General features: G+C 34.2%; 2 protein-coding genes across 2 annotated transcripts in view; one reads left to right on the top strand and one right to left on the bottom strand.

The window, feature by feature from the left end:
- Window positions 1-15623, bottom strand: part of LOC131434564 (uncharacterized protein DDB_G0284459-like) — a 186742-nt gene that overhangs the window by 9378 nt on the left and 161741 nt on the right. The window contains exons 3-4 of the mRNA XM_058601391.1: window positions 4158-4342; window positions 3665-3803 (exon numbers count right to left, since the gene is read on the bottom strand). Of these exons, the coding sequence (XP_058457374.1) occupies window positions 3665-3803; window positions 4158-4342 (324 nt within the window). The remainder of the gene's footprint in view (window positions 1-3664; window positions 3804-4157; window positions 4343-15623) is intronic.
- LOC131434565 (uncharacterized) lies at window positions 13959-15594 on the top strand. The gene is made up of 2 exons (XM_058601392.1): window positions 13959-15440; window positions 15527-15594. The coding sequence occupies exon 1, from the start codon at window positions 14073-14075 to the stop codon at window positions 15387-15389; it is 1317 nt and encodes a 438-aa protein (XP_058457375.1). The 5' UTR covers window positions 13959-14072; the 3' UTR covers window positions 15390-15440; window positions 15527-15594.

The raw sequence follows: 15623 nt of genomic DNA, 5'->3' as shown, positions 1-15623 counted from the left end.
AAACTTTTACCTTCTACCAGAGGAGTCTCACAAAAAGTGTAATAGATTCATTCCAAAATATGGTTGTTTTAAGCCAGAATGCGGTTGATTTAAACTTATTAAACATGATTGAATTATATCAAACATTCTATTGTCATTATATAAACAACAACAAAAATTGTGGGAATGCTGCGGAATATTTGGTAGTTTGTAAGAAAAATTTTATCACGTTACGCTTTGTTTGAGCACAGATTCCGAATATTGAGCGAATAAGTAATCAACTGCTCGATGTGAAAACTATTTTCTCAGATTTTTGCTAAAGAACTACTTTCCGTGTATGTTGGTGAGAGCAACAACTTTCAGTGGTCACAAGGAAGGAAAGTCCATGTCTTTGCAGAAGCAAATTGACAGCCACATTCTGCTGATGCACGTGATCCAATCTAACCGCATCTTTTGTATAACGGGTGAGTAGTTGCAATGCTGTTCGATTGGTTTGCCTATTATGCGGTTTGGCATTGAAAAGTGAGGAAACACGATGCTGTATAGGGATTTACGGGCGGAAAATGTGTACACGCGACGATGTGAAGTGATGCTGCTACTGACAAAAACTGGTTACCGCAGTGGCCCACATTATGATAATCAATTCTGACCGTACAATGGAAACGACCTCAATCACAATTAGAAATAGATTTTATAAGAATGAAGTATTAGATGAATTTTTGTGTTTGGTACGTGTTTGTTTATTCGACTGAATTTAACAGCGAAACAGACATAAAACTTAAATTGACATATTATTGGATGTAATATTTAGTCATCACCCAAGAAAATACGGCATGCTTGATTTTACGTAATAGGTAATTTTAATTTTTTCATAGAGTGCTCAAAAGTATGATAGCCACTATGGCCGATCATCTCCATCTATTTCAAATGAAAGGTACTCGCAACGTTCAAAAGATATCGAATCGCAACGAATGGTAGAATACGGTAGGAATATCACATGCACGCAGACTCTACACCCAGATATTGACAAAACCGTTTTGTCTCATTATGGATGACAAGACATCCGTGAAAGTAGACTTTCGGAACTACTGTTTTCCACTGCTCATCATAGCTTTGATGTTTCAGAAGACATTAGAAAGCAAAAGATGTGGGAGTTTGCAAAAAAATACATGATTTGGCAAGCAATTTGCTCATGTGGAGTGGAGCACAACCGGGACGATCAACGGGCGCGAAAATACATAATGGAATGCCTTCATGGTCCTACGCTTCTCTGGAATTGGAAATCAGGGATCAAAATGGTCGGCTCAGCCATTATGAACAGGTTCTACAAATTGGAATTTTCAGAAGATTGTATTCTTACTCTAACAGTTCGGCTGAAAAGTTCGTATCGTTTAATAGAAACACACATTTTTTTGCCAAAATTCGTTTTTATTATTCAACATAATTGCCATCAGAGGCGATACAGCGATTATAGCGATCTTCCAACTTTTCGATACCATTTTTGTAGTACGATTTGTCCTTTGCCTCAAAATAGGCCTCAGTTTCAGCGATTACCTCTTCATTGCTTCTAAATTTTTTACCAGCGAGCATTCTCTTGAGGTCTGAGAACAGGAAAAAGTCACTGGGGGCCAAATCTGGAGAATTTTGCACAAAGCTTTCTTATATCCAAATATTCGTGAATAATATGTCCAACACGTTCCTTTGATATCTTTAGGGTGTCAGCTATCTCGATCAACTTCACTTTACGGTCATTGAAAATCATTTTGTGGATTTTTTTCACGTTTTCATCGGTAACAGCCTCTTTTGGACGTCCACTGCGTTCATCGTCTTCGGTGCTCATATGACCAGTACGAAATATTGCAAACCACTTACGAATTGTTGCTTCGCCCGGTGCAGAGTCTGGATAACACTCATCAAGCCATTCTTTGGTATCGGCGGCACTTTTTTTCATCAAAAAGTAGTGTTTCATCAACACACGAAATTCTTTTTTTTCCATTTTTTTCACAATAACAAAAGTAGCTTCACTCAAAATGCAATATCTCACAAACTAATAATCAGACAGCTGTCAAATTTATACACGTATCTTTTGAAGGTTGGTACTAACTGAAAATGGTATGGATTTAATTCTAGTGGCGCCCTCTCATAGAAACGATACGAACTTTTCAGCCGATCTGTTATGTCATCGCATTCATGACGGTTTGAACTTTTAATCAATTATCACACCATATTTCTTATACTGAAAGTTGGATACAAATGAAAGCATAAGATCTTTGAGTAATCAATATATGCTGAATTCCAAAGTATTTGCCAAATACTTCCGGTGTTCCTAAAATGGAAACCGAGAATTTGCATTACCGAAGTGTTTTTTTTTGCATACCAACCACTTGACCACTTGAGTAAAAATTTTTCTCACATCGCTATCTAAGTTTGGGAAAATCGGTTCATCTATTTCTGAGAAAATAGGAAAAACATTCTTTTCCCTTTTTAACATGTCACCCTGAACCGGAAGTTGGATCTTGGACCATATATCCTTTCTTCAAAATTTAGGTTTGTGCAAATCCATCCAGCTATCTTTGAGAAAAGGCTGTGCACGTTTTTCCACGTGAAAAAATAATAAAATAATACCGTTTCTTCTGATGGAATTGAGAAACTTATTTTACTCATCGATTTCTTGATGAAAATTTTCATAACATGCGCTGTAACAAAATTTGAATATTACACATGACGTAAAAAAAGCATGCCGTATACTTGGAAGTTCCATTTAAATGAAAGCTTTCTGTCTGCTTTGATGTCAGATTCTGTTAAATTAGCATCTGGAATTACCGACATGACATATTTTTACATCTTTTGGGATGTACATTTTGTTCAATGTGATGCTCCGTTTATGTGCATTTATCGAGACGTGAATTTACATGATTTGTTCTTGCTGTATGAATGAATATTTTTCTTAACGGTTCAGTGTTATTATCTTAGTTTCAGGTTGAATAAAAATTGCCTCTTGGCTAGCTGTTTGATATTTTTTCAAAAATTCTTTTTCACTATATGCCGGCTTTCCATATGGGACTGATGGACAAGTATCCCGTGGTTCAACTCAGAGGCGAATCTTTGCTACACGTTGAACAAAAGATAATCATTTGGAAACAAACATGCAAGAATTTACCGACTTAACTTAACGATTATAAAATAGACTGGACTTCAATTACAGAGAACTTAGTTTTATATTCTTAACGTATCAAATGATTTCGACACGAATGGTTTCAGATTCACTTATTACTTTACAGTTGGCATCACGATAGGATTCAGATGGAATTCTCATTCGGGTGTGTTGAAATTGTGAAATAAAATATGTTGAAGCTTGGAATATTTGTTTTTCATTTATACAACAAGGAAGAATACGGTAGTTTTTTAATGAGATTTTCTTAATGTTTGCTCATATACGTAAAATATTTTACGGATAATGCATTTCATTTGAAAATATTGAATGTTTCAGAGAATTAGCTTATCTATCGCACATGCCGCACACAGAGTAGATTGGTTGAATTAGACAATGAAAAAACATTTTTATCAATCAACTTTCCTGTTAACTGATTCAAACTGAGTAGGTGCGTGGACAATCGATTCCCAATAATGCCTGAGGATACTCAATATGTAAGAAGACTTGCTAAATAAATTGTGGCGAACTTACCAGTGTTTATGAAACCAGCTGCTGGGCCCTGGGGCATGACTTTCTTCACGAAAATACCCTCCTTGAGGCCCCCGTACACTTCCACTCCCAGTCCGGTGAAGTCTGATCCACGCAGGGACACTAGCCGTGGTGTAGTGCTCTGTGGAGGAGAAAGATTGGCTGGTGATTAACGCTAATAAAACCGGTGATTGACGATCAACAGGTTGCTATTATATAAATGTCGGATGTTTTGACTATTTTATGGCGAGGTGCGCATTGAAAGCGCAAATAAATCAGTGAAATTGACCAGCACCAAACACGTTTCAGTTACGATCGTTGTGAATGGCGGATTTTCCAATTACGACTATGATTTTCTTAATTCAAGGAAAACCTTAATGAATTCCAAAATAAATACTGCCAAAACTATTCAAGTAATAAAATTAACGAGTGGTTGGCACACAGAACCAAATCAAATTGTGTATTGGAAAAATATACTTTACATTGTAATACTCACGTTGATGAAACTATCATCCAAAGTTTTCCGCTTGTCGAGACTATTCTGCTTAGCAGATGACGTCCAGCTTGGATCCAATGGTGAGTTGGTTTTGCTGGTGCTTCCATCACCAGTTTTGAACGCTGGATTATCGAACGCGTATTCATCTTTCTTGCTTTCGGGATCATCCGGTACGAGTGGAGATTCTGTTAAGAAGCGAGAAAACGAAAACAAAATTAAAATTAGTAGGTACATCTATTGGAAAATGCTGCATTATTGAGTTAAGCGATCTAAGTCTCCTGCATGAAAGATTCCATCAATTCGTGAAAGACACGGAGATGAATGTTAAATTTATAAGTGCTTAACAATTGTAGTTCGTAATCCGTATTTCGTTAATCCAAACCTGTGGCGCGTACAGTGAATTCGTAAGTCGGTTCCGAACATACCGTGTTTTTTTTTTTTTTTTTTTTTTTTTTTTTTAATAACTATTTATTGGAATATGAGTTAAAATTAAATTATTAAGATTTAAATTGGGTGTTCAGCCACAAGTGGTGACTTTTCAGCCCTGTTATATATATATATATGATTTGGTTATTACCATGAAGACATCATTTGCTTCCGCAATTCTGAGATTTTTGTGTAGGGAAAATTCTAAACCTACTTGTATTGTGTAATGGGGAAAAGGAACTTATATACTAACTTACTAACTAATACAGAGAGCGAATCGATTCAATTGAAGATTGCATCGATTTTTGTCGGAATTTGCTTATAATATTATGTGACATTACATCTAATGGTTCTATATTTGTGAGTCTGTGTAACTCATTTGTACTAAACCAGGGAGGACGCTTCAGAATCATTTTCAGAATTTTATTCTGAATCCTTTGAAGCGTTTTCTTCCTGGTGGAACAACAGCTTGACCAAATTGGTACCGCATAAAGCATGGCTGGTCTGAAAATTTGTTTATAAATTAACAATTTGTTTTTTAGACAGAGCTTAGAATTTCTGTTTATAAGAGGATATAAACATTTAATATATTTATTACACTTTGCCTGGATTCCTTCAATGTGATCCTTGAAAGTGAGTTTTTTGTCATACGTTAAACCTAAGTATTTAGCTTGATCAGACCATGTCAATTCCAAGCCATTCAATTTGAGAATGTGATTATTGTTTGGTTTTAGAAAAGAAGCTCTTGGCTTGTGAGGAAAGATAATTAATTGCGTTTTTGCTGCATTTGGTTTAATTTTCCATTTTGACAGATAATCACTGAAAATATTTAAACTTCTTTGTAGGCGACTGCAGATCACTCTTAGATTTCTACCTGTGGCTAACAGACTTGTGTCGTCACAGAATAGCGATTTCTGACAACCAACGGGTAGATTTGGAAGATCAGAAGTGAAAATATTATACAAGATTGGAGCTACACTCGAACCCTGCGGAACACCGGCTCGTACGGGTAGCAATTCAGATTTACAATTCTGATAGCTAACCTGAAGAGTACGATCAGTTAAATAATTTTGAATCATTTTGATCAAATAAATAGGAAACTGGAAATCAGACATTTTTGCTATTAAACCTTTGTGCCAAACACTGTCGAATGCTTTTTCTATGTCTAGAAAAGCAACTCCAGTGGATAACCCAGAAGATTTATTTGATTTTATCATGTTCGTTACTCTGAACATACCGTGTTTATCGTATGCAGTGTGTTGCGTATAATCACCGAATTCGTTTATGAAAGCCGATGCTGCGCACTGCCAGATCACACTAATTTTGTAATATTGTGCAGTCGATTTTCGAGAATATGCTAGAGCTACAATCTGTTGCACTAAACTCGAATACAGTTGAGGTAAAGGTTAAGGTTTTTTTAAAGGTTGAAAAACCAACTACGACAAAAGAGAGAATTGGCATAGTGAAATGCTAAGTGTTATCGATCGGAAGGTTTGTATCTAACTTTGCTTAAAAACTTAGTTTTGTAACGCGAAAGTGGGTTTTGAATTTGGAAACAAAAAGGCGAATGGGTAAAGTCAGAGACATAATCGGATTGACGAAAATACAAACAAAACTGACAATCTCCCTCTCTTACTGCTGATTTCGATGTTTCAATGGAAGGAAACATCGTAATACTTCTTCTGGATAGATTCGTTGGTTCTGAAAAGGACCAAATGACTAACTTTTGTTGATGATTGTAGATTTTTGTAGATGAGTGTATAAAGGAATTTTTTTAGATCTTCCGCTTTTTTGGCACTACGTACGTAAAAGGGCTCGATACAATTATTCATCTTGTATCCCCAATTATGCTTTGCTAACGAAATCAAAAATACAATAAGCAGAATTTCATTTCGATTGTTATGTCCTAAGAAGAACCAATTTGATGAATTTCGTTTGTAGTGCTCCAGTGCTTTGGATCCAGCGGCACGAGGTGTCGATGAATGATAACTGACTGCCACGAACGTACCTTGATGCGAGTAATCACAAAACAATAGGACGAAACTGTAATCAATTTATTCTGAACTATCCCCACTCTTCGATCACATCAGTCATAAGCTCAAATGACTAAAATGAGAATGTTTTATGTTTTTTTTCGATATAGCATCTTTTTAGGTATGGGTTCTTTTGAGGAGTACTTGGTCTTCCATCGTTGCACATTTCATATAAACATATAAAATACCCAACATCAACGTTTTTCTTTTCATTATTTTTTACTTTGGAGAGTTTTGACAGTTACTAAATGAGGGATTCTTTCGTGGAAAATCGCAGTTTTGACTTTGAACAACCACCAAAATTTTTAAATCAAATCAAATAAAATTATAGGGGTCAAGAAAAACATTGACACCGCAAATCATGATATCTAGATCGCATCCTCGACATTTCTTATTCACCAACTTATTTCTCAATATTTTTCTACAACAAAATTCCAAAATGTTGCTCTTCCTCAGGTCGCACGAAATGGCCTGGAACTAGGGATGTCGCAATATCGATCGATTAATCGAGTAATCGATTAATAACCCAGATAATCGAGTAATATTGAATCGATTAACTTAAAACTAATATTCGATTATTGAGCTAATCGAATAATAAAAAAAATTCCATAGTGATAATCGAATGAATAATCGAGTAATCGATTAATAATCCAGATAATCGAATAAATTTCAATCGAATAGTTTCAAAATTATACTCGATTATTAAATAATCGAGTAATTCGAAATTTCCGACATCCCTACCCGGAACCAACGTCGTTGTATTCGCACTGAAGGAAGTTTATCCGAAAAATTCGCCAGAATTCCCCCCATAGACCGATTATGAAGGGAAAGTCTCGGAAAACAGAAAGGGTCGTTTAAAAATGACAAAGATGTAAATAAATAGTGGATGAAAGCGTTTAAAATAGATGGCGCAAGTGTTGCACATAATTTTATGAGTAATGTGTTAGATGTTAAATTCAAGATGCGGCCATTTACCCTCGGAGAGAAGGTAGAATAAACCAACTTCGCAAAAACATATTTATTGATTTATATATTTATTTATATCCGTCATTAAAATGAATTTTTATGATCATTTTTCGAAACAAGTGGAAGTGAAATTTAGAAGATTCGTTGTTACTGAACGCTTTGGAATGAATCCATGCAGATCTTTCGATATATAGCATTTGATCACCTTGAGGAGTGCATCACTCATCACAATTTCAAAAGCATGTAACTCACTAGGACAGGACCTGACAATTGTTAATCCACTTTTAGGACCAATTTCGGACCAGCTCGTGATTGGTTGAAATTGACATAAGCAAGTACAAGTTGTTGAAATCAATATTACTGACGGGTGGTAGAAAAAGTGTTGTCAGTATCGTCGGTAACAATGTAGCTTGATATTGGATATTTTATTTTTCGGGTCATCTTTTCAAAATTATTAATTTCAATAGGATTTAGGTTCAATTTGTTTTTAAGTCCTGTCAATACGGAAAGTATACGAGTACATTTAACAAACACTGGATGATACAAAGAGAAAGCCTGAAATCGCGAAGTGTGATATGGACGAGAATATTGATTATGTTGGTTGAGAATAGAACCGAATCTTTGGATACTTCTGTATGTTATTATTTTGCTCAAACAGAATATGTTGAATACCTACTTTAGTTAATAAAGCTGCAAAAATTAATTACCCAAAATTGAGTGTTTTAGAAAAAAAATTTTAAGCTGTTTCAACTAAACGTTTTCTTCAAAACAAACATCTGATCAAAATGAATCCAGAGCTATATTTTTGACCGATATAACATTTGTCTAAGTGTTTTCAAATGATAAATAATTGCATGTTACACGCAGAGAAAAAAATTGTAAATATAACCAAATTTGGGTTTCACGCAACGTTTTTTTTTGTTAAAATAGTGACAAAAGAAAATCTGGTTTGATATAAATAATATTGCTGCTTGAAACTACAAAACATGATAATCAATTTTACTCAGTGTGTTAGTTTGTTTCAAACGACAATTTGATAAAAACAACAAATATTTCACTTGTGCGTTCCTGTCAATTTCTTGACAAACAATTTCACAGTGAATTCAATTTGAAAAATTTGTTACGAATGAACGAACCTTAGATAAAGTTAAGAATTGTTGCGCTTTAAATTTACAAACTTTTTAGTTGAAATAAATTACCTTAAATTTAGCTATTTCAACTAACGCTTTTGTTTGTTGAAATCATACATTTTTGTTTGTTTTTAAAAATAAAATGATTTCTTTCAAACTAATTTACAAGGTTATATTTAAAACTACTTTTATTTCGATTTATATTGGTTTAAAAATTTCTAGAAAACAATTATTTTTAATTTTGAAATTTTTTGAGACGCTTCGTCATTCCCGTTGCTACACGATCGAATTATTCACATACCATTGTATGTAATTGTAAAGCACTGTTTCTTAATTTTTATAACATCCAAACGATTCGGTGCTCCATCAGTCCGACCAATATATAGATCCTGCATCAAATATTTTTGGTAAAGAAAATGTGTTATGTAATGTTATACATATTTTTAAAATATACTTTATCATCAATACATACACTTGTACCCTTAGGACATGAAAGAAGCAGATCAATTTTTACTTATGAAACGCGTACAAACTTCTTCCGTGGGAGACAATAATGTCAATAATGGTGTATACGCGCGAGAAAAAATTGTTCTGGTTTACATGAAATAAAACTAACACGGTTCATTTAAACAGTAAACTTAGTTGTATCATTACACAAATAATACCATAGATAAATTGAACCAAGTTTTTTCTAGATGTGAAGGTATAGCAGGATTGAGTCAACGAGAACACTGCCTGTAACATTAATTCAACTTTGGTTGACATGTAAAAAATTGTTAGTTTATTTCATCAATAAACTCATTCGTAACAATTATATTTTTGGTTTGGTTGGACCATAATTTTGATTCAAATCAAACAGAGATCATTGTTTTTGTTGAAGGGAGAAATTGGTTTGAAACAATCATATTCAAGCTTGAAATGAATATAAATCAAATTTAAAAAACTACTAACTGTTTTGTTATTTTAAACAAGCTCAATTTCTCTGCGTGTATAAGGGGAGAAAGTTTTCAGAATGAATAATTATCTCTACTGGCAACAGTGATCCCGAGGCATTTATTATTTACAGCAGGGAGCAACCGGAATAAGAAGAGAAATATTTTTCTGGAAAAAGAAGCCAGTTGTCTGGTCCTGTCCTAGGTAACTCATTACTCAATAAGTCGTATGTCTGAAACACAGATGGCGCTATCATTGTTACATGACATTTATGAAGTACCATACACGCAGAGAAAAAATTGTGAATATAACCAAATTTGACGAATGTTTTTGTTGAAATAGTGACAAAAGAAAATCTGGTTTGATATTGTAAATATTGCTACTTGAAACTACAAAAAAGATCGTTTATATTGCTCGGTGGATTAGTTTGTTTCAATCGATATTTTGATAAAAATAACAAATATTTTTCTTGTGCGTTCCTGTCAATCTCTTGACAAACAATTTCATAGTAAATTCAACAAAAAATAGTTTTTAATGAAACGAACTCTGGTTAAAGTCAAAAATTGTAACGCTTTAAATTCACAAAACCTTTCAGTTGATATAAATTTTCTTGAAATTAACGGGTGATTTTTTAAGAGCTTGAGAACTTTTTTAAACAATAAAACGCCTAAAATTTGCAAAATCTCATCGGTTCTTTATTTTAAACGTTAGATTGGTACATGACATTTACTTTTTGAAGATAATTTCATTTAAATGTTGACCGCGGCTGCGTCTTAGGTGGTCCATTCGGAAAGTCCAATTTTGGGCAACTTTTTCGAGCATTTCGGCCGGAATAGCCCGAATTTCTTCGGAAATGTTGTCTTCCAAAGCTGGAATAGTTACTGGCTTATTTCTGTAGACTTTAGACTTGACGTAGCCCCACAAAAAATAGTCTAAAGGCGTCAAATCGCATGATCTTGGTGGCCAACTTACCGGTCCATTTCTTGAGATGAATTGTTCTCCGAAGTTTTCCCTCAAAATGGCCATAGAATCGCGAGCTGTGTGGCATGTAGCGCCATCTTGTTGAAACCACATGTCAACCAAGTTCAGTTCTTCCATTTTTGGCAACAAAAAGTTTGTTAGCATCGAACGATAGCGATCGCCATTCACTGTAACGTTGCGTCCAACAGCATCTTTGAAAAAATACGGTCCAATGATTCCACCAGCGTACAAACCACACCAAACAGTGCATTTTTCGGGATGCATGGGCAGTTCTTGAACGGCTTCTGGTTGCTCTTCACTCCAAATGCGGCAATTTTGCTTATTTACGTAGCCATTCAACCAGAAATGAGCCTCATCGCTGAACAAAATTTGTCGATAAAAAAGCGGATTTTCTGCCAACTTTTCTAGGGCCCATTCACTGAAAATTCGACGTTGTGGCAGATCGTTCGGCTTCATGATGAAATGTCAGAGCATACTGAGCAAATAATAATGCATGAAAATCATAACCTCAAAAAATCTGAGCAAATACTAATGCATGAAAATCCTAACCTCAAAAAAATCACCTTTTAGTTATTTCAACTAACGCTTTTGATTGTTGAAACCATACATTTTTGTTTCATTTTAGGAATAAATTGATTTCTTTCAAACTAATTTACAAAGTAATTTTTGACACTATTTTTATTTGTTGTCAATTTCCCAATATATATTTTTTTAAATTTTTCATTTTTTCAAGATTTTTAGCCGTTTTGTCACTAGACGATCGAATTTTTTACATACCTCAATCAAGCCCTGATTTTTAATTTTTATAGCATTCAACGATTTGGTGCTCCATCAATCAAAATAAACATCCTGCATGAAATATTTTTTTTGCAAAGAAAATGTGTTATGTAATGTTATGCACATTTCAAAATATTCCCAATTATCGATACATACTCTTGAATTATTGAAAATCCCTTAGGAAATTAATGAAGCAGATAAACGTTACTTATAAAACTTGTAAAAAATTTTATCCGCGGGAAATAAAAAATGCCCTGGATTATTCTCGTGAGAAAAAATGTTCTTATTTATTAGAAATAAAACTGCTACGGTTAATTTAAACAGTAAACTTCGATCTATCAGTACACAAATAAGATCATAGATAATTTGAACCTATTTCTTTCTTGAATAAAAGATACAGCAGGATTGAATCAACACGGATATTTCGATAACGTCAATTCAACTTTGGTTGACATGTAATAAATAGTTAGTTTATTTCAACAAAAAAATTCATCGGGAGCAAATAAATTTTTCGTTTGGTGAAACCAAAGCTTAGATTCAAATCAAGCAGTGAACACTTTTTATATTTAAGGGAGAAATTGGTTCAAAACAATCATATTCTAGCTTAAAATGAACATATATTATATTAAAAATTCTACTAACTGTTTTGTTATTTAAAACAAGCTCAATTTCTCTGCGTATACGATTGTGCATGATATTTCATGACATTTCGATTTGTAAAAAAAACAGTGATAGCCATTTAAGTGAATTTACTTTTGTCATTTTTAAACCTATGGATTCAGTAAAACTTTGTGTGACAATTGGTTTGGTTATTGGTTTGCTGAATTTAAACGTGGTCGTACAAAAACCGATGGTGGTAAACGTGCTGGTTGTCTAAACATAAAAAAGTAACGCATGTAACGCTTCGTAACGCCTAAAACATACAAAAAATAACGCATGTAACACTTCGTAATGCCTACAACATACAAAAAAGTAACGCTTCGTAACGCTTATAACATTAAAAAAGTAACGCATGTAATGCTTCGTAATGCCTTCAGCATACATAAAATAACGTATGTAACGCTTCATAACACCTATAACATACAAAATAGTAACGTATATAACGCTTCGTAACGACTCAGTCTTACACAATAATTAACGCATGTAACGCTTCGTAACAACTATAACTTACAAAAAAGTAACGCATGTAACACTTCGTAACGTCTATACCATACAAAAAAGTAACGCTTTATAACGTCTATACCATACAAAAAAGTAATGCATGTAACACTTATACCATACAAAAAAGATTCAACACAAATGAAGAAACAATTACCGAATGTGAAACCTATTTTGAGGCAAAAGACAAATCTTCCTATAAGCATGGCATCGAGAAGTTGGAGAAACATTGTAATGACTGTATTGTACTTGAAGGAGATAACACCGATTAAGAAAATCGATTTCTGGCAAAAATATGTGATTTTCTTAGCTAGTCACACGATTTATTGCGCTATGTGTTAAGCTAGTAATTCATCCGTTATTGTCTTTTTTCATAAATACATTTATTTCGAAAAATGATTAGTACGACCGTACAAATATTTTGCATTAATTATGGTTTCGGCTTTAGCGGTCTGTTAAATAAGAACGGCTGTTATATACTGCCCGACGTTTCGACCACTGGTTATGGTCTTTTTCAAGGGAAACTGTAAGTTTATTGGTTATAAAAGATATTACAAAAATATTTAAAAACTCACTATCTTATCGTTCCTCGTCTAAAAATCGTATGCCCACGAACGGTTGTTTACATAATATCAAAGCTTCTTTCGTCACTTTTCTAAAAGATACAAAGAATATATGTGCGATCACAAAAACCTATTCACTTACAATCATTAAAATATTTTAATTAAATTGATTTCTTACGTTGCACTAATAACGTTTGTTTTGAAATACAAAACTACATAACTCGCAATAATAAATGCCAGTACAAAACACCACTGCTAAAGTTCTGTGAGAATGCCACCAAAAGTTTGAAAACGTTCATACATGAACACAAAAATACATACGTTGTGGAGTCAGACAAGGGCAAACGGATGGTAATTATGCAGGCAGACGAATATGACAGAAAAATGTTACAACTGTTAAACAGCTCCACTTACATAGTACTATCCAAGGATCCAACTGCCGTCTACCAAACCAAAAACAATTCGTTTGTTACACGACTGTTAAATCTAAAACTAATAGACAAAAAAATGGCTAAACATCTACATAGTTCTTCGGCAATGTGCCCATCAATCTATGGACAACCCAAAGCACATAAACCAGATTTACCACTCCGTCCCGTAGTACCCAACACAACGACACCTACGTACAATTTGTCAAAAATGATAGCGAACATTCTTAAACAAAGCATACACAGCAATTACACCATTACCGACAGCTTCGAATTCGTTGAGTACATTAACAATATCATCCTCCCACCTGATTACGTATTGGTATCTTACGATGTTATATCGCTTTTCACTAACATACCTAAGGATCTAGTAATACATGACATTATTATGCAATGGGACCAAATAAGCAAACACACCAATATCAACCTTGATTTATTTCTGGAGATCGTCGAGTTCTGTATCAACAGCAGTTACTTCCGTTTTCGCGATAAATACTATCAACAGACCTTCGGCACAGCAATGGGCAGCCCTTTATCACCCATTCTAGCTGAGTTGGTTATAGAAAATTTGATAAACACAGTTAAAAAGGATCTAACGTTCAACACACCTATACTTAAAAAGTATGTGGATGATTTCATACTCGCATTACCAAAATCAGAAGTACAAAATACACTACAAAAGTTCAACAGCTATAATCCCCACATACAGTTCACATTAGAGGAGGAAAGTGATAACAAACTACCGTTCTTAGACACCTTGGTAATCCGTCAAAACAACCAAACCATATCAACAAAATGGTATTCAAAGCCGATATCATCCGGACGACTACTAAACTACCATTCGTTCCACCCGATGCTGATGAAAATGAACGTAGCAACAAATTTTATTGAACGAGTTACCAAACTTGATACAACTCAGACAATGGACCAACAAAAGCACACCATTTTTCAATATCTCCGTCAAAACAACTATCCCGCATCACTCATAAACCGTTTGATAAATAAAATTCGCAAAAAATCATCATCAACCACTACACCAAAAACCAATAGTCAAATCATCAGCTCATTAAATGAAAACCTTCCTGCTAACCCCGATATACCCACACAACCAACAATAGCCAGCTGTTCCAGCACTGATCAACGAAATACCATATATAGATCCATACCACATATCAATCAACTCACAACAGCAATATCAACATATTTGAAAAAAGACTATCCGTTCATCAAACTCGCACCGAAAACCATCCATACAACAAATAAATATTTACCACCGATCAAAGATCCAGTTCCTACACTCCAACAGGCACGTGTCATCTACAGCATTCCGTGCAACACATGCGACAAATGTTACATAGGAATGACTTCAAATCAACTAAAAGTGCGGCTCAGTGGACATAAATCAAATATAACTAAATACTTAAAACTAATGTCAGACAGACCTGGAGACATAGATAGCGAAATAGCAAAATTAAAGGAAAAAACCGCACTGGTAGATCATGTCATACGGTACCAACATAATTTTGATTTAAGTCAGACTAAAATCATAGATCGTAGTTTCAAATCCACCTCCTTACCCATATTAGAAATGTGTCATATTGTAAACACTCCTAACACTATCAATCACCGCACAGATATAGACGGTTTAAGTACTACATACGCAGGCGTACTCCACACAGTTAAAACTACCCACTCTAAGATCTCTAGATCAAAAGCACAACAGAATGATAAATTACCATCTCACCATTCTCACTCAAGCTCAGTCACACAAATAAGTTCACTGAATTCAGCACCATCTAATCATTTACCCACCATCTTTGAAAGTGACGTTAGGTAGTGCATAGTGGTAAAACAGGCTAATGTTCAAAACAAACGTTATTAGTGCAACGTAAGAAATCAATTTAATTAAAATATTTTAATGATTGTAAGTGAATAGGTTTTTGTGATCGCACATATATTCTTTGTATCTTTTAGAAAAGTGACGAAAGAAGCTTTGATATTATGTAAACAACCGTTCGTGGGCATACGATTTTTAGACGAGGAACGATAAGATAGTGAGTTTTTAAATATT

The sequence above is a fragment of the Malaya genurostris genome, chromosome 3 (genome assembly GCF_030247185.1).
Source record: "Malaya genurostris strain Urasoe2022 chromosome 3, Malgen_1.1, whole genome shotgun sequence".
NCBI classification, from domain to species: domain Eukaryota; kingdom Metazoa; phylum Arthropoda; class Insecta; order Diptera; family Culicidae; genus Malaya; species Malaya genurostris.
The sequence above is the reverse complement of the archived record's forward strand: the minus strand, read 5'-3'. Positions and strand labels throughout refer to the sequence as shown.

Bases quoted from the DNA above. Each gene is read 5' to 3' on its own strand.
- LOC131434565 (XM_058601392.1), top strand. From the start codon at position 14,073: ATGGGCAGCCCTTTATCACCCATTCTAGCTGAGTTGGTTATAGAAAAT.